This window comes from Leopardus geoffroyi, chromosome A2, assembly GCF_018350155.1.
Source record: "Leopardus geoffroyi isolate Oge1 chromosome A2, O.geoffroyi_Oge1_pat1.0, whole genome shotgun sequence".
Classification (NCBI taxonomy): domain Eukaryota; kingdom Metazoa; phylum Chordata; class Mammalia; order Carnivora; family Felidae; genus Leopardus; species Leopardus geoffroyi.
Window position 1 is genome coordinate 146,775,551 of NC_059331.1, and position 25,729 is coordinate 146,801,279.

General features: G+C 48.0%; 2 protein-coding genes across 6 annotated transcripts in view; both read left to right on the forward strand.

Moving 5' to 3' along the window:
- The window catches only part of CPA4 (carboxypeptidase A4), a 28,804-nt gene extending 18,268 nt beyond the window's left edge, over positions 1-10,536 (forward strand). Inside the window, exon 11 of one of the 3 annotated variants that reach the window (XM_045495647.1) lies at positions 10,252-10,536. In XM_045495647.1, the coding sequence (XP_045351603.1) occupies positions 10,252-10,253 (2 nt within the window). In that variant the 3' untranslated portion in view covers positions 10,254-10,536. Of the gene's footprint in view, positions 1-329; positions 754-2,007; positions 2,737-10,251 lie in introns of those variants that run through there. The other 2 variants (XM_045495645.1, XM_045495646.1) reach the window with 2 other exon arrangements.
- Positions 10,537-18,915: 8,379 nt separating this feature from the next.
- CPA5 (carboxypeptidase A5) overlaps positions 18,916-25,729 on the forward strand; it is a 31,972-nt gene continuing 25,158 nt past the window's right edge. The window contains exons 1-3 of one of the 3 annotated variants that reach the window (XM_045495653.1): positions 18,916-21,483; positions 23,358-23,439; positions 24,473-24,607. In XM_045495653.1, coding sequence (XP_045351609.1) covers positions 21,368-21,483; positions 23,358-23,439; positions 24,473-24,607 — 333 coding nt within the window. In that variant the 5' untranslated portion in view covers positions 18,916-21,367. The remainder of the gene's footprint in view (positions 21,484-23,357; positions 23,440-24,472; positions 24,608-25,729) is intronic. The other 2 variants (XM_045495651.1, XM_045495650.1) reach the window with 2 other exon arrangements.

A 25,729-nucleotide genomic window follows, 5' to 3' on the forward strand; every position in this document is an offset into this window, starting at 1 on the left:
ACCGAGCCCAGCTCGGGGCCCGATCCCATGAACTGTGAGATCACGACCTGAGCCCAAATCAAGAGTCAGACGCGTAACCGACTGAGCCACCCGGGTGCCCCTATGTGTGTCTTTAATCGCATGTTAGTAGTGTGTTCCCACTCGTGTTAAAAGAGTGGGTAGATTCTGAGCAGAGACCCAAATACAGTGAAGTACGTGCACTTGATCACTTTGCTCAGCGGAGATCTTCTTGGCTCCTTCCTGAATTCAAAAGGTATTCTGAAATACTTGAGTTTGCCATATAAATAGCCTCTAGAAATTTCTGGTGCCATCATCTGTTTTTTATTCAGCCTTTTCCCAGGGTAGAGAAGGACGTGGTAACCACACAAGGATTTCGGAGACTATAGGAGGGTCTGTTCCATAACCTCAGGGGGCGTGTCATCGCAGTAGAAGCAGCATCTCTAGCAAAATCACAAATGCTAGCATGGGCAACAACCCTCAGGAATTGTGGGAAAACAAAAGGAACCCATGTCTTCATTTAACAGACGTGTACTCTACTCAATGGACTGGGAGGAGGCTGAAGAAAGCACGGGCTTTTATCAGCAGAGGGACCCGGGTTTCAATTCCAATCCTGCCATTTTCAGTCTGTATTTCCTTAGGTAAATTACCCACTCCGAGCCTGGATTTCCTCATCTGAAAAATAAGGACAGTGTTACCCACCTCACTGGGGTTTTTATTTTTTATTTAAAACAAAATTTTTTTTTTTAACGTTTATTCATTTTTGAGACAGAGAGAGAGAGAGAGAGACAGAGCCTGAATGGGGGAAGGTCAGAGAGAGAGGGAGACACAGAATCTGAAACAGGCTCCAGGCTGTCAGCACAGAGCCCGACGCGGGGCTCGAACTCACGGACTGTGAGATCATGACCTGAGTCCGCCTAAGTCGGACGCCCAACCGACTGAGCCACCCAGGCGCCCCTCACTGGGGTTTTTAAAGATTAATGAGGTCACAGACGTAAACTTTCCAATATAATGACGGGCTCGTGGTGGATGTTCAAGAAATGATAGTTGCTGTGGACGTCATTATTTGGCGATTCAGTGTCACCCACACTTTGCACTTTTAGCCAGTTTCTGCTCTAGTAGAGTTTGGCTGGGAAGAAGCAGGAAGGTAGGCCTCTTTCCTTTCCCCAGCCTTTTGGCAAAGGGACAGTCTCAAGGGCATGCTTCTTTCTTTCCGTGTATCCCTTATCTCTTGCTATGTAGAGAGTGATCCTAAAACTTAGCAGCTGAAGATAATATAAACATTTATTTTCTTCCACTGTTTCCCTGGGTTAGGAATTCAGGAATGGCTTAGCTGCGTGACTCTGGCTCAGGGCCTCTCCTGAGGTTGCTAGTCTAGTTCCAAGGCTAGAGTCATTTAAAGGCTCGACGGGGCCGGATAGGTCTGCTTCTAAAGTGGCTCACTCAGGTGCTTCCCAAGCGAGCTGAGTATCAGCAGGACGCCTCAGTCCTTTGCTACGTAGACCTCGTCACCGTAGGACGCTTTCTGACTGTCCTACTTGGCTTTCCCCAGAGCGAATGATCCAAGAGAGCGCGGTGGAAGCCACAGTGTTTCTGGTCTAGCCTTGAAGGTCACACACCATCATTTCTGTAGCCGCCTGTCAGTTACCCAGGACAGGTCAGCCCTACTCACTGTCGGAGTGCACTGCACAAGGATGTGAAGACCAGGGGACAAGGATCACTGGGGCTGTCTCGGGGGCTGCCTATCATACTCTGTGCAGACTGGTTCTGAGTGACCTGAAGGAGTCTCCACAGTGAGTTAGTGACAAGGTGGGCATAAGGGTTTAAAATCTCTTGGTTTGAGACTGTTGAAGATGCTCATCAGGCCAGTGTTCGTGTGTCGTAGGCCTGATGACCTACAGAAAGGACTCTAGGTCCCTAAGGAATCACGGGCAGGCTGAACCCCTGGCTCCCTCCCTTCTAACCCTGAAAGAAGCAGGGCTTCAAAGTGTTTTCTTTTCTGACTTACAGACCCAGCTAGTGGGAGCAGCGTTGACTGGGCATACGATAATGGCATCAAGTATGCGTTCACGTTTGAGTTGAGAGATACCGGCCACTATGGCTTCCTCCTACCAGCCAACCAGATCATCCCCACTGCCGAGGAGACCTGGTTGGGGCTGAAGACCATCATGGAGCATGTGCGGGACAACCTCTACTAGACGAAGAGCCCCACCCCTGACCCTGTCTTCCGTCATTTATCCCCGCGTCTGCCTGCCCGCTAAAGCTACTACTAAAGGGAGCTTGTTCTTTCACGCGTGAGTCAGAGCCCTCTGGCTTTGTGGGGCACGCAGGGCAGCCCCTCTCCGGCCCTCATCCTTGAAGCTTGTATGTTCTGGTGGTGGACCTTAGAGAGGCGCTTCTGCTACCCTGCTGTGTTTTGGTCCTGCTGTTTCACTGGGCCCTTCGTAGGCCCTTCCGTTCATGTAATTGTCTGGGTAGGCCACACGTAGGGTCACTTCTTACTGGGTGGCATGTCTCTACCTCATTCTTGGAACAAAAAGACATTGAACGTGGTTCTCTAGCCTTATCCAATCTAGCCTAGCTGGTGACCTTGCTCTGCTGGGGCCCCAAGAGAGGCACCATGGGAGAGACCATGGCTCGTCTTTGAGATCAGTCTCTGAGATGACACCGAGCTTCCTTTCGTTTATCTCACTCCTTCTTGAATATATTTGTCTTTGAAAAATAAATCTTGTAGGGCTATCCGTGGAGGTCTTCCTCTTTTGTTTTCTTTTGTTGGTTTTTGTTTGGTTTCGGTCTGATACAAAGTAGTGGATCACTTCTCCTCACTGGGCCCCAAATTCCCAGATACAACAGTCCCGATCACGTTCTTCCCTTTGTTAGGTGGTGGAACTGGGATCGCAGAAGGGGATCTGTGTCAGTGTAGGTTCCGCTCACCCAGGAACCCTTAATTAAGGAACCCTTTATTCAGGATTGCTGAATTACCCCCATCTGTCCTAATGGGCTCACCTCTACTTTGCCTTTTGAACTTACTTCAAAGATCTTGCCCTCGCCCTGCAGGTCCTAAATCACTCCTCTGGCCTGGATAATCTCACCACCCCGGCACATTCCTGTTTGTGCTCTGGTGCACCTTGTGTTTCTTTTGGTCTTGAAGTCAACTTCTTCTGTTTTGCCTCCCGGGCCTTGGGCGTCAAGATGGAGCAAGGATTCATCAGTCAGGCTTCTCTCGTTCCATTCCTCCTCAGCACATACCATCTGTCCTTTTTCCCCCCCTTTTTTCCAAACGTGTCCGTAAATCTTATCCTTCTGCCTAGGATTTGTGCGGCATCTGGTGTGTGCTCTTGGCCAATAAATATTCAGTATGAGTCTCATGATCACCTCCTATTCTTCGCCTTCACCTGAATGGAACCACGCCATGGTTTTGAATATGCAGCTCTTTCAAATGTCAAATGTCAATTTTAATCCCTGTCCGTATCGCGTGACATGTAGGAAGGCCTTGTCCATCAGGCCCAGGGGCCTCCAGGGCAGTGTTACCTTGGTGATTTTGCTCTGGTCCTGGGTCTCGTTCTTAGTTTTTCAGCTCAGAAGCTTGATATTCTCAGGATCCGTGTTGATTAGACTTGGGGATGCTGACTCACGCCCACAGAGCTCAGATGAGGCAGATGATAAAATCAGAATCCGAATTTATTAATTTACATCATGGCACGTAACTGTTTAGTGGATTGAATCCTCACGTCGGTCTGAACAGTACATTCTCTCCCTGTAGGCAAGATACATGGGAAGCCAAATTATAATCAGAAGGTTGTTTAGTGAGCGGGGCGTCAGAGCAAGGAAAGTTAATTACAGTCTATGATTAGAATTTTTAATGGTATCTAGTTCTAATAGCATGATATATCCAATTCTATAACCAGAAGACACCTGCCAGCCAGCCAGCTGGTCGCTTGTGCTGGCTAGTCAGGGCTGCCTTGGACTAGACAATGCCCCAGTGGGCATGACAGCGCTTGCCTCTGTGACTCGCCTGTAACCTGGCTCTATTTATAGACCTTCTCACCCCCAAGACCGAGATTGTCCTTTGGATTCCTTGAGGGAAAGATTTCTTACACAACACAGGAAAAGCCATAAAAAGAGTACCCGTGACTGTAATAAAACTAAGAGCCTCCGTTCCTTAGAAGACACCATAAAGAGAGTGAGAAGTGAAGTTATAAACTAGAAGGTATTCACTATATTCATAATACATACAACAAAGGACATATGAGGAACCCCGACAGATCAATAAGAAAAGCACGAATAACCAGTAGAAAAATGGACAAAAGCCATGAGCAAGCGTTTCACAGAAGAGGAAGCAGGTATATCTGATAAACATATGAAGAGGGGCACCTGGGTGGCTCATTCGGTTGAGCGTCTGACTCTTGATTTCGGCTCAGGTCGTGATCTCCTGGTTCATGGGATTGAGCCCTGCATCGGGCTCTGTGGAGCCTCCTTGGGATTCTCTCTCTCCCTCTCTTTCTGCCCCTACTCCACTCACTCTCTTTCTCTCTCTCTCAAAATGAATAAATAAACTTAAAAAAAAAAAACAACATACGAAGAGATGGTTACTGATTGAGGACGTACAAGTCAAGACCACAATGAGATGCCATTCTGTACTCGTTCAACTTACAACAGTCAACACGTTGGAGAGGGGGTGGATGATAGGATCTCATATATTATTGGTGGGCATGTGAATTCATAAAACCACTTTGGAAAATAGTTTGGCGTTCTCTTCAAAAGTTCACGCTTCATGGTCTAGCTGTTTCACCCCAGGCATAAACCCAAGGAATTCTTGCACGTATACAACAGGAGACATATATGAGAATGTTCACAGCAACCCTCTTCATAATAGCAAAAACCTAAAAACAACTCAAAAGCCCACCAGGGGGAGAATGGGCGAATAAGGTGTGGCATTTTCACATACTGGAATACTCTACAACAGTCAAAACAAAATTTAGTATGACTTCCTTTCTAGAAAGTTCCAAACAATGGAACAAAATAGAAATAATAATTCCTTTTCAGGAAGACATGTAAAATTTGACAGAACTGTATAAAAAGGGAAGAAAGAGAGGAGACATGCTCAGACCTCTGTTCCTGTTCAAGTGCACGGATTCCCAGCTGCCATGAATGTTTTCTGCCAGCAGCTCCATTCCTCTCTGGAGAATTGCCGCTAGCCAGCTGGGGGCTGACTCACCCAGGAAGCCGTGCACTTGCTTTTTCTGTATCACCTCCCCAAATGTCAGCCAATGATTGACTGACTCTGGGGCACAAACACCTCATCTTCTGCCTCAACGTAGGGTCATACCGTGGGGCAGTGTGTGCTCCAGAGCTCCGAATACCATTTCCAGCTGATTCCACATCCTTGCTTAGCTTTTTTACTCTGCCCTGTCCTGCTTCCCAAACTCCCCTTCCCCTGAGAACTCCCTCAATAAGTCACCTAAACAGGATTCCCATCTCAAGCTCCATTTCCAGGGACATAGACAGAAGACAACAGGAAATGAAGAGCCTGAGGTCTGAACGATGATTACCTTAGATGGGGAGGGGCAGGAGGATGAGTTAGGGGTAGGAACCTTAGGGTTAAATGCAGGGCCTTAGCTTCTGTTGTAGGTTCTGTCTTTTTTTCAGGTATTTTTTTACCCGATTTAAGAAAAAACAAACTAATTCAACAGCGAAATAAATCGTAAAAGAGGGCCATGCATGGATCAATGATGAACATGCCATTAGCCAAGGATTATGATTAATCTATTTCTGTGGACCTGAAGTCCGGTTTTAAAAATGTTTGTAAAGATACAGATTTCAACAAAGAAATGTTTGTGTCACAATGCATCAATATGCGTTTTTTGAATGTCTAGTGTGTGCCAGGGACAGTTTTAGATGCTGGCAATGCACTGGCAAACAAGAAGACAAAATCCCTTCTTGCATGGAGTTTCATTGTAGCTGGAGAGACAGAAAGTACTCCCGAAAACAAATGAAAAGTTTTAATTCGGTTACTGAGAGCTGCCATAAATAAAAGAAGACGGGCTGCTGTGAGGAGAGAGATGTGTAGTGGTGGGGCCTGTAGATTGGGAAAGTTCGAGAAGATGGTATTTGGGCTTGTGTTATAGAATTATTCTTAACTCTTTTCTTTGTATTCTTTTTGTACTCCCCAAGCCATATGAAACATGTGGGCTAGATGTTATCATCCACATTTTGCAGGTGGAAAAATCTCAAGAGCAGTATGTTTCTTGCCTCTGGCAAATAATATTTTCTCTTCTCTAAGTGAAGACCCCATCGAAAAAGAGAAACCTTGAGCCATTAAGCATTCATGGACACAACTTAAATTTCTGGAACACACTGAACTTTGAAAGGGTTTCATACCTCATCAAACCAGTCTCTGTGGAATTTTCCACGATTAAGGACACCAGTGGCGATGGAAAAGGGATAATCCATCGATAATGGAAAAAAGTATTTTGAGTTCTCTTTTTTTTTTTTTTTTGCAGTACTGGGGGTGGAGTGGGGTTTGCCAAGCCATTCCTAAGTCTTACACCCAGTCGTGTTGGGGTCCAAAAAGAGACCTCTGTGAAGTAGGTGACAGGGTGAGGGATACAGTCCATGGCTGCCGATGAGATTAGCTATTATGCCTGTGCTGCCCACTTGAAACTAGAACCATCCATTGAGCTGCAGCCACCTGGGGCCTGACAAACAGACCACATCTGCTTCTGTTCTAGATGGTGAGGAGCAGGAGAGTAGCCCAGCTCCTGCTCTTGGCCATGAAGGTCGTTGGGTCTTAATGTAATTTCCGGGAGCTCAAGTTTCCTGATCTTTTCTTTTTTTAAGCTTATTTATTTTGAGAGAGAGAGAGAGAGAGAGAGAGAGAGAGAGAGTGCATGCATGAGTTGGGGAGAGGGGCAGAGAGAGAGAGAGAGAGAGAGAGAGAGAATGAATCCCAAGCAGGGCCCACTCATAGTGGGCTCAATCTCATGACCCTGGGATCATGACCGAGCTGAAATCAGCAGTTGGATGCCCAACTGACTGAGCCACCCAGGCGCCCCAGTTTTCTCATCTTTAAAATGAGAATAATGGTGGTATTTACAGTAGCGTATTAAGAGAATTCAGTAAGCTCATGCATTAAAGTATTGAGCACCTTACCCGGTAGAAGTTATGTGGTATGTGTTAGCTTGAATTATTATTCTCACCAAATGGTAGAAATTCATTTATGAATCAGGTTATTGGCATTTCCCCTAACATCATCCTTTAGATTTTTCGTGAGGCTTAATGACAAAGATTTCAACAGTTCACAAAAAGGCACTAGTTGGATGCTAAATCATTTTTAGTATTACATGGGTTTTGAAATACTGGAGTTCTTTCTCTGGGAGCTGATTTCTCATGTTAAATAGATCTTGATGCCCTTCTACGGGGTTAATGCGAAGGATTATTGCCTGAAGCCATTACAGGTCCAGCTTCCAACCATGTCAAGTCTATGGGGCCACCTTTGACTTTGACAGGTTCTGGGAAGACCCTGCCGTAATGTAAATCTGTCGCAAGTGAAGTTGAGGGTAGGTTCTGGCTCTGGAATATCCTATGTAGGCTGCACGTTGTTTAGGTCCCTATAGTAGGACCGACTGTGAAGAATCGTTTGTATTGTTCTCATCATCATCCTTATCTTTCTGTTTGATGACTTCTGGAATTTTGCCAAAGCAGACAGCTTGTAAAATAAATTCTCTCTACTATTTGTATCGGGCCCTAAATCATGAACACCAGCTGTTTCTTGTATTTGAGGTAAAGCCCCAGGTGTATTGGGGGCATCCAGAGAGCAGTTTTTTCCTCCTCTACAGTGTATGGGTGCTGTGGTGCAGCTGGGCAGCTTTCTCCTTTAATCCAAAAAGTGAATCTCATAGTTGTGTGTGTGTGTGTGTGTGTGTGTGTGTGTGTGTGTGTGTTTTGTATCTCCTACAAGGTCGAGCTCAGCAGCTAGTAAATATTTGTTGATTTGATTTGCTGCAGGGGCAGTGAGTTAACAATTGCATAAGCCCTACTCTCAACAAGTTAGGGCAGCAGGAAGAGAGGACTTTTTCCGACAAATATTAATCAGTGGAATTCTGGAGAATAGTTTGGAATGTAGGTGCCTAGCTAAGTTCTCGGAGAGAGCATAAATGAAGCCTTCAGAGATAAGAAAGACTTGATATGGGCTAAATTTTGTACATTCTTGTAATGATTTATAGTTTTCTTTTTTTTTTTTTTTTAATTTTTTTTTTCCACGTTTTTATTTATTTTTGGGACAGAGAGAGACAGAGCATGAACGGGGGAGGGGCAGAGAGAGAGGGAGACACAGAATCGGAAACAGGCTCCAGGCTCTGAGCCATCAGCCCAGAGCCCGACGCGGGGCTCGAACTCACGGACCGCGAGATCGTGACCTGGCTGAAGTCGGACGCTTAACCGACTGCGCCACCCAGGCGCCCCAGATTTATAGTTTTCAAAATGCTTGTCTAGATATTGGATAATTAAATTATCACAACCACCTGGTGACATATGCAGGATGGCTGTTACTATCTCTGTTTGACTGATGAGGAATCAGAGTTTTACGGAAGTGAGGTGATGAAGCGGATGCTCCAGAGCAGCACGATAGGTTGTTGCTTCGGAAGCAATTTGAATACCTTTAAAATCCACTGAGTTCCTCCGGCGCCTCTGGTCTCACAACCCTGTATCATCTGCCTGGCTCCTCAAACCTTTGTTTCCCGTTTTGCAGTGATGTGGGGAGGAAACAGGAGCTAGGTCTCCCTCCCTGGCTGCCACTGCTGGCCGATGACGACCAAGATGGAGGGGCATTGTGCGTGGGTCCTATGGGTCTGCTCCTCTTGTACCCACACCCGAGATTGCCATCCAGGGAGAACTTGGGGGTAATTTTCAAACTATGATGAAACATCCAGAATGGACGCGAAACGCTGTTTTCACTGTTCAGGGTCTTTATGCCCTTTCCCTGGGATTCGACAACCCACAGAACCACCAAGCCCTGTCTTTAACTATTAGCTCTCAAAGTCTGGATGACAAAATGCCCACTTCTCTCAACAAGCAAATAGATACATTCTGTTTGAGTATTTCAACAACTTGGCCTAACCTTAGGAAAATGTTAACCCAGATTTGAGGCTTGTAATTTTCTCAAGGGCAGAGCCAAGGTTTTATTTATTTTGGATCCCTAGCACCGAAGCATATACTGGTGCATCACAAAGATATATTGAATGAATATCTGCACGTGGTGTCAGTTTCACACCTGATCCAAAAGAAGCCCGGCGTCGTCTCCCCACTTAGCTGAGGCGGCCTCCCTCCTTCAGCTCTGAGTACATTGCCATGGCACTGTTCTTTTCTGATGGATGTGGGAAACACAGAGATCAGGGAAAGCAAAGCCCTTCTCCAATTTCGGCAAATCTCTGTTAGGGAGCTCAGAGACGCCAGGCCCAGTGGAAAGGGAAGGAGGACCTATCCCACTGTTGTGACGTGGTATTTCTAGAAGTCTTCCAGAGGCAGCTGGTGGCAGACAGGTGTTAACTTGTTAAGGAGGCACGTCGAAGCAGAAGGCACCGGATCTTTCTCCGCCCCCCTCTTGCCTAGGGCCATCAGTAGGATCAATATTTAACAGGCATGTTTCTCTGTGTCCTCAGGCTCCCTAGTACCTGGCAGGTCTGGGCCCTTCCATTTGCTCTGGAAAAGAAGTGAGGGACTTGCGTAGCCAGAAAGATATTTGATCAAGCTGGATAGTAGACAGATTGCTGGATTGGGGAAGGCCTGGTAACGAATAGCACTGGCCCTGGGGAGGGTGTTTTCCTCCCTTGCCAAGGCTTTAGGATGGTGGAAGGGTATAGATGCCAGCTCGGAGACCTCAGAGTCGAGACCCAGTGTGGGCCTCGAATTTACAGCCCCGAGATCAAGAGTCACACACTCATCGGCTGAGCCAGCCAGGCAACCCCAGGATTTTACTTTTTATTTCTCTGACCCTCGGATCCAAATTTGTGGACTCTTCCCTAACTGTTACCTTCGTCAATATGTGAGGAACGTAAGGTTCGGCAACGTAAGGTCGCTTAGGATTTAATGGCCCTGGGTTCTAAATCTCTGCTTTTCAACCCCCCTGAGGTATCTTTCAAACAGTTTGTCATGATCTCAACACCCAGGGTATTTCTGTGGTCCTGAGAAAGGATAGGCCTTACTCCAATTGCGAGAACTGTGTTTAGCAGCAGGCTCTCTTCTCCTTTCATACAGGAGAAATTCCTGAACACAGCTGTACATAAAGCCCAAAGTACGAAAGTCTAGCAGGAGACCCAGACTATGATGAGAAGTATATTCTCAGTGAGCCAAGATCTTTCTACTCAAAGTTGAATGCCAACATCTGGCTATCCCAGGGAGCTTGTCAGAATCTCCGGCTTTGCTCTGACTTACTGAATCGGAGTCTGCGTTGCACATGAGTCCCAGGTAAATATACCCATATCATATACCCAGCAAAGTTTGTGAGGTCCTGAGCTAAACATGAATATTACTAATTACTTCTCACTTCATAATCTCTCGGACAGGTGGACTCCACCCTGTCTGTACATCAGAATCACCCGGGGGCTGCTGTAAACTGCTGATGCCTGGGTTCCATCCCAGATCAGTTAAAACAATCTCTAGGGGCGCCTGGGTGGCTCAGTCGGTTAAGCGTCCGACTTCAGCTCAGGTCACGATCTCACGGTCCATAAGTTCGAGCCCCGCGTGGGACTCTGGGCTGATGGCTCAGAGCCTGGAGCCTGCTTCCAATCCTGCGTCTCCCTCTCTCTCTGCCCCTCCCCCGTTCATGCTCTGTCTCTCTCTGTCTCAAAAATAAATAAACGTTAAAAAAAATTAAAAAAAAAACAAAACAAAAAACCCAAAAACAATCTCTAGACATTGGTTTTGTAAAAACCTGCCCAGGTGATGCTGATGGACAGCCAAGGCCGAGACCTTCTGTTTTAAACCCGGTTTCCACGGCCCTTTCCCCGGTGTTTTACACATCGGTTGGGAGACGATTCTCCACGGATCGCTTACGTTTCTACCTGCCTGGATCACGCCAGATTCAAAGAACTGAAATCATAAAAGGTTTCGGGTTCCCTTCGCTCGCGGTTCCTCTTCTGTGATTCTGCCCTACTCCCCGTGAGGGTGTCACCTGGCCCCCCCTTTGCGGAAAAGGGGGCCCACGGAACTGGCACAAAGACCGATATTGCCATGAGTGACAAAGTCTGTGTCTCCAGCCCTGGGATTTTTGTTTCTGCCGCTGGCATCCATGAAATTGTGGCACGGTAACGTATTAGCTCGAAGGTAGGGCAGACTCTTCGAGCTTTCACAGCTCTGGACAACATCTTTCATAGTTTTGTTCTTCTGCCCAAATCAATACCTCGCTACCTGGGTTAATCCAACAAATGTCTGACGAGGCTATTTCCTGCGAGAATGTTAATCTCTGTCGTTAGCTCAATTGCATCAGGTTCACCTCAATTGTTTCATCATGGGCACTGGTTTACATTTTCCACTAATTTTTACAAAATATGGGCAAAACGCACGAACCCGGCTGTTTAGGTGAAATCAAATAAACTGAGAAGCTACACTGACAAGCGGTCCCCTGGCCGCCCGCTTGCGGTCCTTCTATTACTGCACAGAAGTCTGCTGTTGTAGAAGAGACTGTATTCCGCACGCACGGGGAATGTTAGTATATAATTGGTGTCAGTCAAAGAGAGCCTGAAGTTAACACGGACCCGGCATTAGTTTTAAAATTCTTGATCCCAAAGGCCTGCCAGAGGAGGGTTGTTCTTACTCTTAGTGACAAAAAGGAACAGCAAAGATTAAAATCCCCACCAGACATCGGGTTCCAAAAAGAGAACCTTGATCATAGCAGTGCTCAAAAAATAGCTCCCCACCCCCCCCCCGCCCGGCCACATAATACACTGATTTCAAGGATAGTGAAATTCTTCAATATTTGTCCACATTGACTTAAATACATTTTATTTTATTTTATTATTTTTTTTTTTTAATTTTTTTTTTTTTCAACGTTTATTTATTTTTGGGACAGAGAGAGACAGAGCATGAACGGGGGAGGGGCAGAGAGAGAGGGAGACACAGAATCGGAAACAGGCTCCAGGCTCTGAGCCATCAGCCCAGAGCCCGACGCGGGGCTCGAACTCACGGACCGCGAGATCGTGACCTGGCTGAAGTCGGACGCTTAACCGACTGCGCCACCCAGGCGCCCCAATACATTTTAAATAAAAAATCAGATTTTGCCATCCAACATAATGTGAAAGGAGAGCCACTTACAGAAACAAAAGCATGACCGAGATAAATCGGTCCCTGATCATCAGGCCAGGATTCTTCAGATGTTTTTCATCCTGCACCCGTATAAGGAAAACTTTTTAGGGGTGCTCGCGTGGGTCAGTCGGTTAAGCGTCCGACTTCGGCTCAGGCCATGGTCTCACGGTTCGTGGGTTCGAGCCCTGTGTCGGGTTCTGCGATGACAGCTTGAAGCCTGGAGCGTTCTTCGGATTCTGTCTCTTGGTCTCTCTCTCTGTTCCTCCCCGGCTTGTGCTCTGTCTGTCTGTCTCTCTCTCTCAAATAAATAAACATTAAAAAAAAAAATTTAGCATATCACACCCAACATACGTAGTTACCTAGAAATCCTGTGCAAATACCATTGTACTCACTATGTATTTTACAAAACACAAACAAAAATTGAAATAAAAAGGATGAGATAAAAGTACACAGAAGTCTTAATAATTTCTTCCTTTCCCCCCAGTAGGAGCGAATGCCTCACTTTTGGAGATCATTGGATTTGATGGGAATGCTTCGAACACGGGTCTCTGATTTCCCTCGAGCTCTGTCATGGCTTCTCATAGTCTTATAAATGAATGCCTGCCTCTTCCGTTAGACCAGGAGCAGGCAAACTATAGCCTGCAGTCCAAATCTAGTCTCTACCTATTTGTCTATAGCCCCAAAGCTAAGACTGGTTTCTATATTTTTACATGTAAAAAAGACAATTCAGTGAGAACGCTTGCTCTCTCATAACTTGTGGTCCCCCCAAAGCTATTATGATTTATTTGGGGCCCTTTCTACAAAAGAGTTTGCCGCCCCCTTGGCAGGGAAAGTGTTTGGGTCATGTTCACCTTTCTTCCACACAGTAGGACTTCCTGAGCTCCTCACAGGGCCGTACAGGTGGCTCTCCAGTCCAAGGGGCTGGCCCTGGCTGTAGCTATACCCCTTGGCCTGTAGGCACCCTTTCTCCAAAGAGCAGGAAGTGACTTCCTCAGTGGTGGCTGCCAACCCTCTGTGTTCCTGGGGACAGGCTCTTGGGCTGTGGTCCTGGGCACATCACAGTGGTCATTAGCTGGGTTCCGGGTGGCCAGACCCTCAGCCACAGGGTGGCCAGAACAGCGGGCTGGGAGCCAGAACACGTCACTGGACAAACCCTCGGCCCTGCAGAGACTAGGTGGAAGCCGGGGAGTGGGGGGGAGCTCTGGGCTCCCTTGGTGGGTGGCCGGACCAGTGCGGAAGGGAGTAGGTGTAGTGCAGTTGGGAGGCGGCCAACTGGGTGCCCAACTGAAGGCAGCCATGTGGCAAAGGGCGGCCGAAGAGCCCGTCACCAACCGCTTGGCCTAGGTTCAGGGGAGGAGAAGGCAAGACCCTTGGTATTGGAGGGCTGCTCTTAAGGGTGACACCAGGTGAGGCCTCTGACTGTGGCAGGTGGGAATGGGGTCCAGGGAACTAAAACTGGGGAGCAGAACAGAGCAAAGGTTGGGGAGCTCTGAGTGGATGGATGCAGAACTGATAGCACAGGCAGGGGTGAAGGCCTAGGAGGCAAGTGTGGGTTCCCCAAGCTCTGGGCAGTGCTCACTGGAACGAGGGAGTCAGCGAATCAGTCAATAGGTAGGTCGTGGCCAGTGGCCTGGGCTGCACGCAGGGCTCCCGGGTCACCTAGGTGAGGATGACCCAAGGAGATTGTTTCATGTCTAGACTGATGCTTGCAAACAAGTAGAATCTATGTGGTTTTTGATGGTGGCGGCGGGGGGGGGGGCACAAGGCGTGATCAGCTAAATTAAAAGTGTGGTGAGTCAGCTGTAGCTTCCCCGGGTGGGGGGGGGGGTGGCCCCAGTGTGGGGTTTTGAACCATGAAGTGGATTTGGAAACTCCAGAGCAGCATTAACCACCTTTTGGGAGGGGGTTATTGTTTTCTTGGATTTTCATCGCTCAAGTTCCTTGGAAAGCGCCTGTCTGGCATGTGTCTCGAAGGTGGGATAAGCCTGGTTTTTGTTAATTAAATCACATTTTGAGTGTACCGGGGGGAGCTGGCTATAGTTAAGAAACTGGTAAATCCTCTTGTTAATCAGAGGATCCTTTTGTGATGTGAACGATGACACTCCTGTTATTCTGTGTTTTAAGATTCCACTTGATATATTTATTTCCGTTAAACGCCCAAAGGGGACTTTTGGAAATCAAACATAATTTAGTTTGGGAGTTTTATGTGTACATATTGGAGCACCTCATGCCATCTCTGGAGACCCTCAGGGAGGTCCCCAACCAAAGTGGGAATTAATACGTTTAATGAAGAGGGATTCAGGGCAAGAATCAGATTTCCTGCAACCTCCCCACCAGCTTTGGCTGGTTAACTCCTTCGTATCTTTACCTAACTCAGCTCAAATGCCACCCTTTTTTGAGCTTTAAGTTTTTGGTGTTGTAAAATAGGCCTAACGTGAAATTTACCACTGTCATCGTGTTAGGCATACGGTTTCGCAGCATTAAGTGTATTCACGTTGTTGTGTGACCGTCGGTACCATTGACTTCCAGAACTTTTTCATCTTCCCCGACTGAAACCCTGCCCCAGTGAAACAATACTTCCCCCGTTGCCCCCACCAGCCTTTGGAAGCCACCCTTCTATTTTCTGTCTCTGTGCATTTGACCACTCCAGGTATCCAATGCTGCTTTTTTAATTTTTAAGTTTTTATTATTTTTATTTTATTTTATTATTTTTTTAAAGTGTATTTATTTTGAGAGAGAGAGCATGAGCAGGAGTGGGGGAAGGGCAGAGAGAGAGAGAGAGAGAGAGAGAATCCCAAGCAAAGCAGGCGCTGAACTGTCAGTGCAGAGCCCATTGCGGGGCTCGAACTCACAAACCATGAGATTGTGAGCTGAGCCAAGATCAATAGTCAGACGCTTAACCTACTGAGTCACCCAGGTGCCCCTTATTTTTGATTTTTTAAAAGTTTATTTATTTATTTTGAGAGTGAAAGTGTGAGTGGGGGAAGGGCAGAAAGAGAGAGGAAGAAAGAGAATCCCAAGCAGGCTCCACACTGTCAGCGTGGAGCCCAATGTGGGGGGCTCGAGCTCACGAACCGCGAGATCATGACCTGAGCCGAAGTCGGACCCTCCACTGACTGAGCCACCCGGGTGCCTCTGCGATGCCACATTTTGCACTTGACTTTTATTTTAATTGGTTATACGGTACAGTGTTTAAAGAGTCAAATAGTTTCATCAGACTTCTTATAAAAAGCAGCCAAGCCCTCGTTCCTCCTTCCCACATCTTGCTCTCCAGCAACAACCATACTGAATTCTTTTAGACTTGACATTCACATCCATAAACCTAGGTAAGGTGCTTATATTGCTACTTCTTGATTTTTCTGTTTTAGGCATTTTCTATTGATTTCTCATTGTGCAAAATGAGAATTTAGCTTTCCCATAGTTCCTTTGAAATAGAGTTTATTGGGAAGTATGTCCTACAAAAGCCTGTATGAAACGTCCGTAGCCTTTTAAAAATAAAATACCGTTACTTCAGTTTAAGAATGAGACCCTGACACTGTGAGAAGCCTGCTTGTGCCCCTCATGGCACTCCCTTCTCTCTTCCAGATGAAACCGCTAATCTGTACTAATAATTTCCTTCCGTTTCCTTACAATTATCCTGTGTGCACATATTCCTAAACAATCTAGTGTTACCTGTGTGTGAGTGCCTTTAAATGGAAACATATGGTCCGTTTTCTGATTTTGCTTCCTTCGCTCAGCTTTACGGTTCCAAGTTCCATCCACTGGATGCATGTAGCTATAGCGGGTCCATTTCCTCTACTCTGCTGTGTCCTATAGGAACACAACTAACTACATCCCCATTTATCAGTCTTGTCCATATAGCTGGTAACCACGAGCAAGAGTTCCTCCAGGCCACACAGGTGGGAGTGGAATTGTCAGGGCGTAGGGTGTGCGGTAACGTTTCAACGTTACTAGGAAACAACTGTTTTGCGAAGGAATTTCATCCAAGTTCCACCAGAAGTGAATGAAAAATGCTGCTCCCCCCCCCCCCCCGCCCCGCCCCAATCCTCGCTGACGCTGGCTATTGACTGACTTCTTAATTTTGGCCAATTTGGTTGGTGTGATACGGTAATTTTAGTGCAGTTTTCATTTGCTTTCTCCTATTGCAAATTTTCATGTTTTGAAAAGATCACTTGTGAGTCATCTTCTGTGAAATGGCGTTCATATATTTTGCCTGTTAAAAAAGTTAATGCACAGGTGTTCTTGGTACATCACGGATATCAATAGTTTACTTCCAGTTTTTTGTGTTGCAAATAGGTCCTCTCAGTTTGAAGTCGGCTTTCTTTTTTTTTTTTTCTTTTTGTTTTTAATTTGAGAGAGAGAGAGAGAGAGTGCATGCATGTGCATGCGAGCTGGGGCAAGAGGCAGAGAGAGAGAGAGAGAGAGAGAGAGAACTTTAAGCAGGCTCCACACTCAGCATGGAGCCTGAGGTGGGGCTTGATCCCATGATCCTGGATCACAACCTGAGCTGAAATCAAGAATCCGATGCTTCCTGGGGCGTCTGGGTGGCTCAGCTGGTTAAATACCTCCCTTCGGTTCAGATCATGATCTCACAGTTCGTGAGTTCAAGCCCTGCGTCGGGCTCTGTGCTGATAGCTCAGAGCCTGGAGCCTGCTTCGGATTCTGTGTCTGCCTCTCTCTGCCCCTCCTCCCCTCATACTCTTTCTCTGTCTCTGTCTCTCTATCTCTGTCTCTGTCTCTCTCTCTCTCAAAAATAAACATTAAAGAGTTGGATGCTTAACCAGCTGAGCCACCCAGGTGCCCCTGAAGTCAGCGTTCTGCTCTGTCAAGGGTTTTAAGAACAGAAGTTCTTAAAATTTAATTTAATTTTAATTTTCTTGATTTTATCCATCCTTCCCTCTATGGGAAGGTTTATGTTCTTTTTTTTTTCCCGTTTGTGTCTTACTTAGAAAAATCATTCCCTATTCCAGTGTCAGGAGGTATTCTCTATGTTGTCTTCCAAATGTGTTATAGTTTTGCCTTTTACATGTAAGTATTTGAATCTACCTTGAATTGCTTTTTACATGTGGTGCAATAGGGATTTAATTCCAGTTTTTCCATCTATACCTACAAGTGTCCCAGTGACACATATTGAACGGTCTGTCTGCTTCACAGTAATCTGCCGTGCCGAGTCTGTGAAAAATGAAGTTTCCAAATATGCTTCGGTTTGTTTCTGGGCTCTCTCCGTGCCAATACCATACTGTCTCAATTACTATAGTTTTATAATATGTTTTCCTGTCTGGCAGAGAAAGTCTTCTGTTCTTCAGGATCGTCTTGACTCTTCTTAGGATGTTTACTTGTTTGTTTGTTTGTGTTTTTGGTATCCATTTTTTTTTTAATTTTTTTTTTTCAACGTTTATTTATTTTTGGGACAGAGAGAGACAGAGCATGAACGGGGGAGGGGCAGAGAGAGAGGGAGACACAGAATCGGAAACAGGCTCCAGGCTCTGAGCCATTAGCCCAGAGCCCGACGCGGGGCTCGAACTCACGGACCGCGAGATCGTGACCTGGCTGAAGTCGGACGCTTAACCGACTGCGCCACCCAGGCGCCCCTTTTTGGTATCCATTTTTATCAGCTTGTGACAGTTGGTGAAATGGTTGGGTTTTTGACCAGAATCGCACTGAGTCTCTAGATCTATTTGGGATAGCTGAAGAATAAATACATGAAGGTTAAACTAAAGGACATCAAAGACGAGAAGATCTCCAAAGCAACCCGGGGTAGGAAAAGATCACCTACTAAGGAACAGTGAATAGACGAATTAATTACCTTTTAACGGTAAAAATGGGAGCCAGAAGACTGTGGGAGGATGTTTCCAATGTGCTGACAGAAAAGCAATAATCAACCTGGAATTGATATCCAGTTAAACTCTTTTAAGAATGAAAGCAAGATAACAAAAATTTCAAACAAATGAAAACGGAGACTATCACTAAAGGAAAGTTTTAAAAGCTATACTTCAAGCAGAAGGAACATGGCCATAGACGCTAGGTATGTTCTTCCAGGAGGAAGATCAAGAACTCTGGAGTTGAGGGAACTCTTCCGGGGGGAAAATTTGCTGACTTCTCTGATGTCTGCCTTTTACTTCTTTTGGGGATCTGTAGATTCTTACTTTCATGCCCACTCAGTGATGTGTTTTTTTTTTTTTTTTTAATTTTTTTTTTTCAACGTTTATTTATTTTTGGGACAGAGAGAGACAGAGCATGAACGGGGGAGGGGCAGAGAGAGAGGGAGACACGGAATCGGAAACAGGCTCCAGGCTCTGAGCCATCAGCCCAGAGCCCGACGCGGGGCTCGAACTCACGGACCGCGAGATCGTGACCTGGCTGAAGTCGGACGCTTAACCGACTGCGCCACCCAGGCGCCCCTGTGATGTGTTTTAACGTTTATTTATTTTTGAGACAGAGAGAGACAGAGCATGAACGGGGGAGGGGCAGAGAGAGAGGGAGACACAGAATCGGAAGCAGGCTCCAGGCTCTGAGCCATCAGCCCAGAGCCTGACGCGGGGCTCGAACTCGCGGACCACGAGATCGTGACCTGAGCTAAAGTCGGACGCTTAACCGACTGAGCCACCCAGGCGCCCCTCAGTGATGTGTTTTAAAAGTTATTAAAAATATTTCATTTTATCCAGAATTTTAGTGGATAAAATGTTTCATGGGGGCAGGGTTGTTTGGGTGTCTAAACCACCCACTCACGGGAGGTGAAAGTCCTCCAACAAAACTTCTTTGAGGAAACTCTCCCTGTCTCAGCCCGTGCGAAGTCCTCGTTATCTGTCCTCATGGTAGATTGTATTTTCGCCTTACAGCACATACGCCAGCTATATTTTTACAATTATTTATATGCTCTTTAAACTAATTGTCTACTCACCCCATTAGAAATCTAAGGTCCAGGTCTGTATTGTTCTCTGTTTTATTCCCATACTTTATGCCTAGTAAGCAAGTGCCTGGCACGTTATAGATATGCAGTAGACGCTTATTGAGTAAATGATTAGATGAATGATTATTTTTTGGTTAGAAGCCAATATTAGGTATTAAGTCAAGCCCCGCTGTGTATCTGTGCTTCATATCCAGCCATTGAAGGCTCTGCTTTAGGGCTAGTGAATTCCCATAGAACTGTGCCGTGTAATATGATAGCCATCAGCCACCGTGGTATTTAAATCAGTGAAATTAATTAAAATGAAATAAAATAAACAATTCAATTCCTTAGTCTCACTGGCCACATCTCGAGTGGCTAGTGGCTATCCTATTGGATGGCACAGACATGGAACATTTCCATTATCACAGAAGGTTCTACTGGAAATTCTCAAGAATTCTGAAGTGCTCTTCTCTCTTCCTCTCTCTTTTTCTTTTGTGCTTGCTCTCTCTCTCTCTCCCTCTCTCTCTCTCTCTCTCTCTCTCTCTCTCTCTCTCTCTCTCATCCCACCCCTAAACCAAATACAGGGATAGTTGTCTTATTATTAGTGACTTAAATGATGCTTTTGAGCGAGAAGATGCTGGGTACTTTTGGTGCCTAGCACCATCCCACTTTTTTCTTTTAAATTCCTGAGCTGTTGTTTACTAGGACGTTCTTTTATTCCTGTTTCTACTAAAGCTGAATGTTACTTGGGTGGAAAGCCTAATTGCTTTCTTTTCTAGGTCCTTAAACCCTTTGTTAATGTTTCTGTCTGAGAGTTCCCAAAGCCAGGGTTCTAGGAGAGTTTGGCATGTCTGAACAACTGAACCACGAAATAATGGAGTAGGTCCGGCGGGGTGTGGGAGCAGGGCATTCTGTCAATAAAAGAGCTCCCCTCTCCGCACACATGGCCAGTTAATTGGCCATTCTGGGAAAGTATGGATGGGGAGGGGGGCTTCTGAGAATCGCCGGTGACAGTTAAGTGGCCTTTTGTTGACGTCCTCTGCTGAACAACTTTGTTGGATTTAGTCTCTGCCTTCCCCCCCCCCCCCCCCGCCTCCTGTGGATTTTCTGTTAGATTCATCATTTACCATTCACGCATCATCCTTCACTCTCTGCTTCCAATATGACTGCTTTGTGTGCTGGCCTCCGCTTTATTCCTGCTATTCCCAGCCCATAAAGGGGGCTGTGTGGGCCTTCAGCAGGACTGAGAAATTGACTCTGCTGTCTGTTGAGGACTATAATGATGGCAGTGACCTTCACGTCTGGCAGAAAATCCACTACCTGTGCCGGCATAATGGCGGCCAGCTGAACATAGAGAAAAGGGAGTCTTCACTGAATTCCTTCTCGTGCTATATGTATTTCCTTTGTTCCCCTCTCTATTCCCTTCTGTCCCCCTTCTCCCCACTGCAACTGGAGTGCTGACCTAAGATGCAGCTGTGACTAAGAGTTAATGCTTGGAAATAATAATACATTCTATTTTGCAGGCTTTGCCAAGCCCGTTCACCCACGTTGTCTCATCTAATACTCCCCCCAACCCCTGTGAGGTAGGGAGGGGAGGTATTATTAACCCCATTTACTGATGAGTAAACTGAGACTTAGAGAGATCAGGGCAGTTGCCCGAGGTCTTTTAGACAGGAAGTGAGCCCATGGTCCCTGTCACTCAACCCGGCGTTCTTTCAATGGCGTCCACACCCTTATGTGTAAGGAGGACGTGGCCCAGGGGAAGCGTGAGCGGATGGGGAGGGAGAAGGAGAGCAAAAGAAAAGAATTAAATGAGGAGGGAGGAACGGAGTGGTTTCCTGGGGCCTTCCAGCTACTCTTCTCTTTCTCCGGAGAAGGAGGACTTGATGTTCACCAGAGGCTGGCCCAGCAAACCTCGAGGGAGGAAGGAAAGCCAAGAGCCTCGTCTTCCTCTTTTCCTCTTTCCTCTTGCCAGGAGGGGATTTGCCTAGCCGTGGGGAGGGGTGGCCCTAGCTCTGTCAAGGCCCTGTGTGTGGGAGCCACATGCTGGGTCTCCCCCAGAGAGAACCTAACGCCCCTTCTCGGGCCGGGCCTGCCGGCCTTTAGGTGCTGTCCTGTCCTGAGGCTTCGGCCATGCCTGCGCACGAAGAAAGGCCTTGAAGCTCGCCTGAAGGAAGGAGCATGCAGGGGGCCCCTGGAGGAGGCGTGGGCCCTGGGCTGTCCCCTGTGGACAGGTGGACGCTCCTGGTCTTCAGCTTTATTCTGGCAGCAGCTTTGGGCCAAATGAATTTCACAGGGTGAGTGGCTGCTCCACAGTGGGAGGAAGGGCTGCTGAGAGCTTGGGGACCAGGTGTGCCAGCAGGGAGGAGGCTGTCTTCCTGGGACCTGGTCAAAGTAGAGGGAGTTGGGACCTCACTTCCCATTCAGGTCCATAATCTCCCACTCTCACACTCAAGGGTGGGACAAGCAGCTGTCTTACTGTCCTTCCCCACATGAGTTCTTTCTTCTTCTTCTTCTTCTTCTTCTTCTTCTTCTTCTTCTTCTTTTTAAGTTTACTTATTTATTTTGAGAGAGAGAGAGCACGAGTGGGGCAGGGGCAGAGAGAGGAAAGGAGAGAGGGAGAATCTCAAGCAGGCTCTGCACTGAGAGCCTGATGCGGGGCTCGAACTCCTCGAACCAGGAGATCATGACCTGAGCAGAAGTCAGACCCAGGCGCCACTCCCCCCCCCCCCCCCCCCCCCAGCATGAGTTCTTAATCTGCAGCCCATGGGGAAGTTTCCAGGGCTCCAAGATTCCCCTGATTCTTGCTTATATGTAAAATTGTTTATCTATTTTTTTTTCTGGGGGGATGGTTTCCTCTGATTTTGAAAAACTTTTTTGAATGTTTATTTATTTATTTTTATTAAAAATTTTTTTTTTAAAGTTTATTTATTTTTGACACAGAGAGAGAGCGTGAGCATGAGCTAGGGAGGGGCAGAGAGAGAGGGAGACACAGAATCCGAAGCAGGCTTCAGGCTCTGAGCTGTCAGCACAGAGCCCGACGCGGGGCTCGAACCCACAAACCGCGAGATCATGACCTGAGCTGAAGTCGGACGCTTAACCGACAGAGCCATCCAGGCGCCCTGAATGTTTACTTATTTTTGAGAGAAAGAGAGAGGCAGAGCGTGAGTGGGGCAGGGGCAGAGAGAGAAGGAGACATAGAATCCGAAGCAGGCCCCAGGATCCCAGCTGTCAGCTGTCAGCACAGAGCCCGACATGGGGCTCGAACTCATGAGCTGTAAGATCATGATCTGAGCTGAAGTCAGACGCCCGACCGACTGAGCCACCCAAGTGCCCCTGGTTTTCTCTGATTCTTAAAGACGTTAGTAACCCCCAGAAGACTCTGTATCCCTACCATATGGATACAGTATTGTCCTCCTTTGAATATGAATAAGCATTAGGATTTTACCCCAGGCCCTCTAGGGACATGTTTCTCAGCTTCCCAGACGTCACCTAATGTAATGACCCCAAAGTATCCCCATAGTAGTGATTAGAGGGGGTTGGGGGGGGGCGGGGTTCATCCTCCCTGATATCCAAGCCAGTCAGGGAGGGAGTCAGTGGCATCCCGGGTGGCGGACACCGGAGGTCACGCACACAGCCTCTCGCGGCCTCTCCACCGGGATGGGAAGGGCTCAGCTTCTTCTCATATGTTAGCGTGAGGCTCATCTCCCCTTCCATGTCCTCAAGCTCTTGAGAGAAGGCTGGAAGGGGCACAGGGTTTGGACAGACCATGGCCTTTGGCCCTTGTATGAAGAGCACTCGGGGCCACTGTTGGTCTCCCCTGCCCTCGGTATCTATTCTTTTCTCCCCTTCGTTCCTTTGGTTTCCCAGGCCTCCTCCATTCTCCCATATTCCTGTCCCATCCTTCTTCCCCTGTCTTGCTGCTGGGTTCATCACTAGTTGTGACGGGCTTTATTTAGTGGCTCGGGTGGTCTGTCCTTGGTCTGGAGCGACCGCTGTCTCATGCTGAAGGACTCGCGTGCTTCCCAGAGTGACACGTCCTTCTGCTCAGTCTCCTCCAGCCTCCCAGCCTTCCTGCCGGGTCCCCTCAGCCTGGTCCTCAGGGTCCCCTAGCCCAGCCTTCCAGGGAGCCGTCTCAGCATCTCCCCCCACCCTCCCTGTGTCTTTCCAGAGACCAGGTTCTTCGAGTCCTGGCTAAAAATGAGAAGCAGCTTTCACTTCTCAGGGATCTGGAGGGCCTGAAGCCCCAGAAGGTGAGGACTCCTCAGGGCTGGGGAGCATGTTCTCCACTTTCTTACAGTGGCCTGCATCTTCGGCCCCCTGTCCTGCTCCCCGAACCCCAAACCTGCCCCTATCATATCTGCCAAAGATCACAACACCGTGGAAAATCACATGTGGGATCTTCTTCAGGAAAGGTTGGGAACACTCGCCCGGAAAGTTGGGTGGCCTTTCTTGGCCTTCTCCTCTGTCCTAGATGGGGAGCTGCCGAGCAGACCCCGTCAGGGGCCACCTCACAAATGACTGGAATGTCCGGAAGCCACCCGGGGAGTACATATGTCTCTGGGTGGGATGCCATGTAGTATGCAGACTGGACACATCGGTTTCCCCCACTGAAACGGCTCAGCTTGGCGAACCTGTGTTTTATTTGGGTTCGTCCCTGTCAGCCTGAGCATTTGTTTCCGAGAACGTTTGTCCTCTGCAGGTATTCCACAATGGAAAACATTTTCTTCAACAGTTACAATAGAAGGGTTTTGTTTGAGGGCTGCCGAAACAACCAGGTATTTCTGGATGTGGCCCAAAGCCCCTGTCCCTACTCGTTTGAGTGCCCCTATCTACTAGGACTCGTAACACTTTATAACAATTCTCTCCCTTTTACAAGTTGGTGAATAGACGTAGCATTTGGAGGTCATGGGAATCCAGGTCGGGTTCCTCCCCTCCTCCCCAGGGCTTGAGGGCAGTGATGCCTCCCCCTTCTGACCAGGGTTCTTGTCCATGTGAATGCCCCGTATGATGAGCTGTCTCACTTTTAGCAACTGTTTAGGGTTCTTGGGGTCCAGGCGAAGTTGGAGTGAGGCTGGGAGCGAGGGTGCTCGGAATCGGAGAAAGAAAGAAACGCAGCTCGGGGGTTTTGTTTGCCCCCATCTCTGTGCTCGGCCTGAGGGTTTTCATTTTGGAACTTGAACTGCCTAAGAGAAGAAGACCGTCTGCCTGTCTAAGGTGCCCACAGGATCATGTATGAGGACACGCGATTAAACACATCCCATTTTCCTTTCCCTTGTGGCCAAGGTGGACTTCTGGCGTGGCCCAGCCAGGCCCAGCCTCCCGGTGGATATGAGAGTTCCTTTCTCGGAACTGAAAGACGTCAAGGCTTACCTGGGCTCTCACGGCCTTGCTTACAGCGTCATGATAAAGGACATCCAGGTGAGGTCCTGCCCCAGCACCACGGCTAGGGTTTCACCTTCCACGTGCCTTTCTGGTTTGAGCCCAGCCCAGAGGAAAGCAACCCAGGGCTCACAGCGGACAGGTTTCTAGAGTTCCGTCTGCATTCTTGTGGACCTGCTGTGGAAGGAACGACACCTCACACTTCTCAGAGACTATTTAAAATCTAGGACAGAGCCCACGGTCGGGGGAGGGGGGACGTCCTCCTCGTGTGGTAGCGGCAGTCCCTTGTGGACGAGTCCTCTTGTGGGGGGATTTGCAGCTCACAGCACAGGAGGAGACCAGGGACGAGGGAGACAGGAGCAAGTAACTCAGGTCTTTCCTGGGCACCCGGGGGAGGCCGCTCTGGAAGAGTCCCTTTGCTTTTCTGACCGTCCCTGCCGTCCTGGCTGTCCCACGACACTTGTACCTCCAGGCTGTCGGTACTAGGAGGTACCAGGCTCCTCTCCCAGGCAGGATTCTCCCAGGGGAATAGCTTTGGGAGGGCTGCACACCCACCCTCGGGTAGGACAGAGAGAGCCTTCATCCCCGCCGTGCCAGCGTCCCGACCCGCCCTGGTCGGCGCAGCTTACGGTGTCTTTTCTGAACACCGTGACATTTTATTTCTGTTGTTCTGTCTTCAAGGGTATCCCGAGGAGCCCCCTTCCTAAAGCGCTTCTTGTGGGCCCCGCGTGCTGGTTAGGCGCCTCTGGCCGCACCCCTCCACAGATGCTGTGGTGCGCCTGTGATCGCATCCCCAGACATTCCTCCCCAGCCACGGCGCGCTGCAGCTACTCTCTGAGGGCTCTGAGTGTGGGAACCCAGTCTCGCGGACATGACATCACATGCCAAGGGATAAACGCATCAGGGGCATTCCTTTCCCGCGAACGCACGGGGCTGGGCCACTTAGATCCACGCACAGACCTTTGTCCCTCATCGGGCACATGTGTTTGCTGCTCAGTGCGTAGGGGTGGCCTCTTTCTCTAATTAATCCCCCACAAACCCAAATGGGGAAACTCCCCGCAGACCAGACAGGGTACCACATCGAAAGAAACAGCACTCAATTCTCATTTTTCGCCCATGCGGGCATCTTCAGGTTCGCATTTCCTCGCTTCTGCCCCGCCC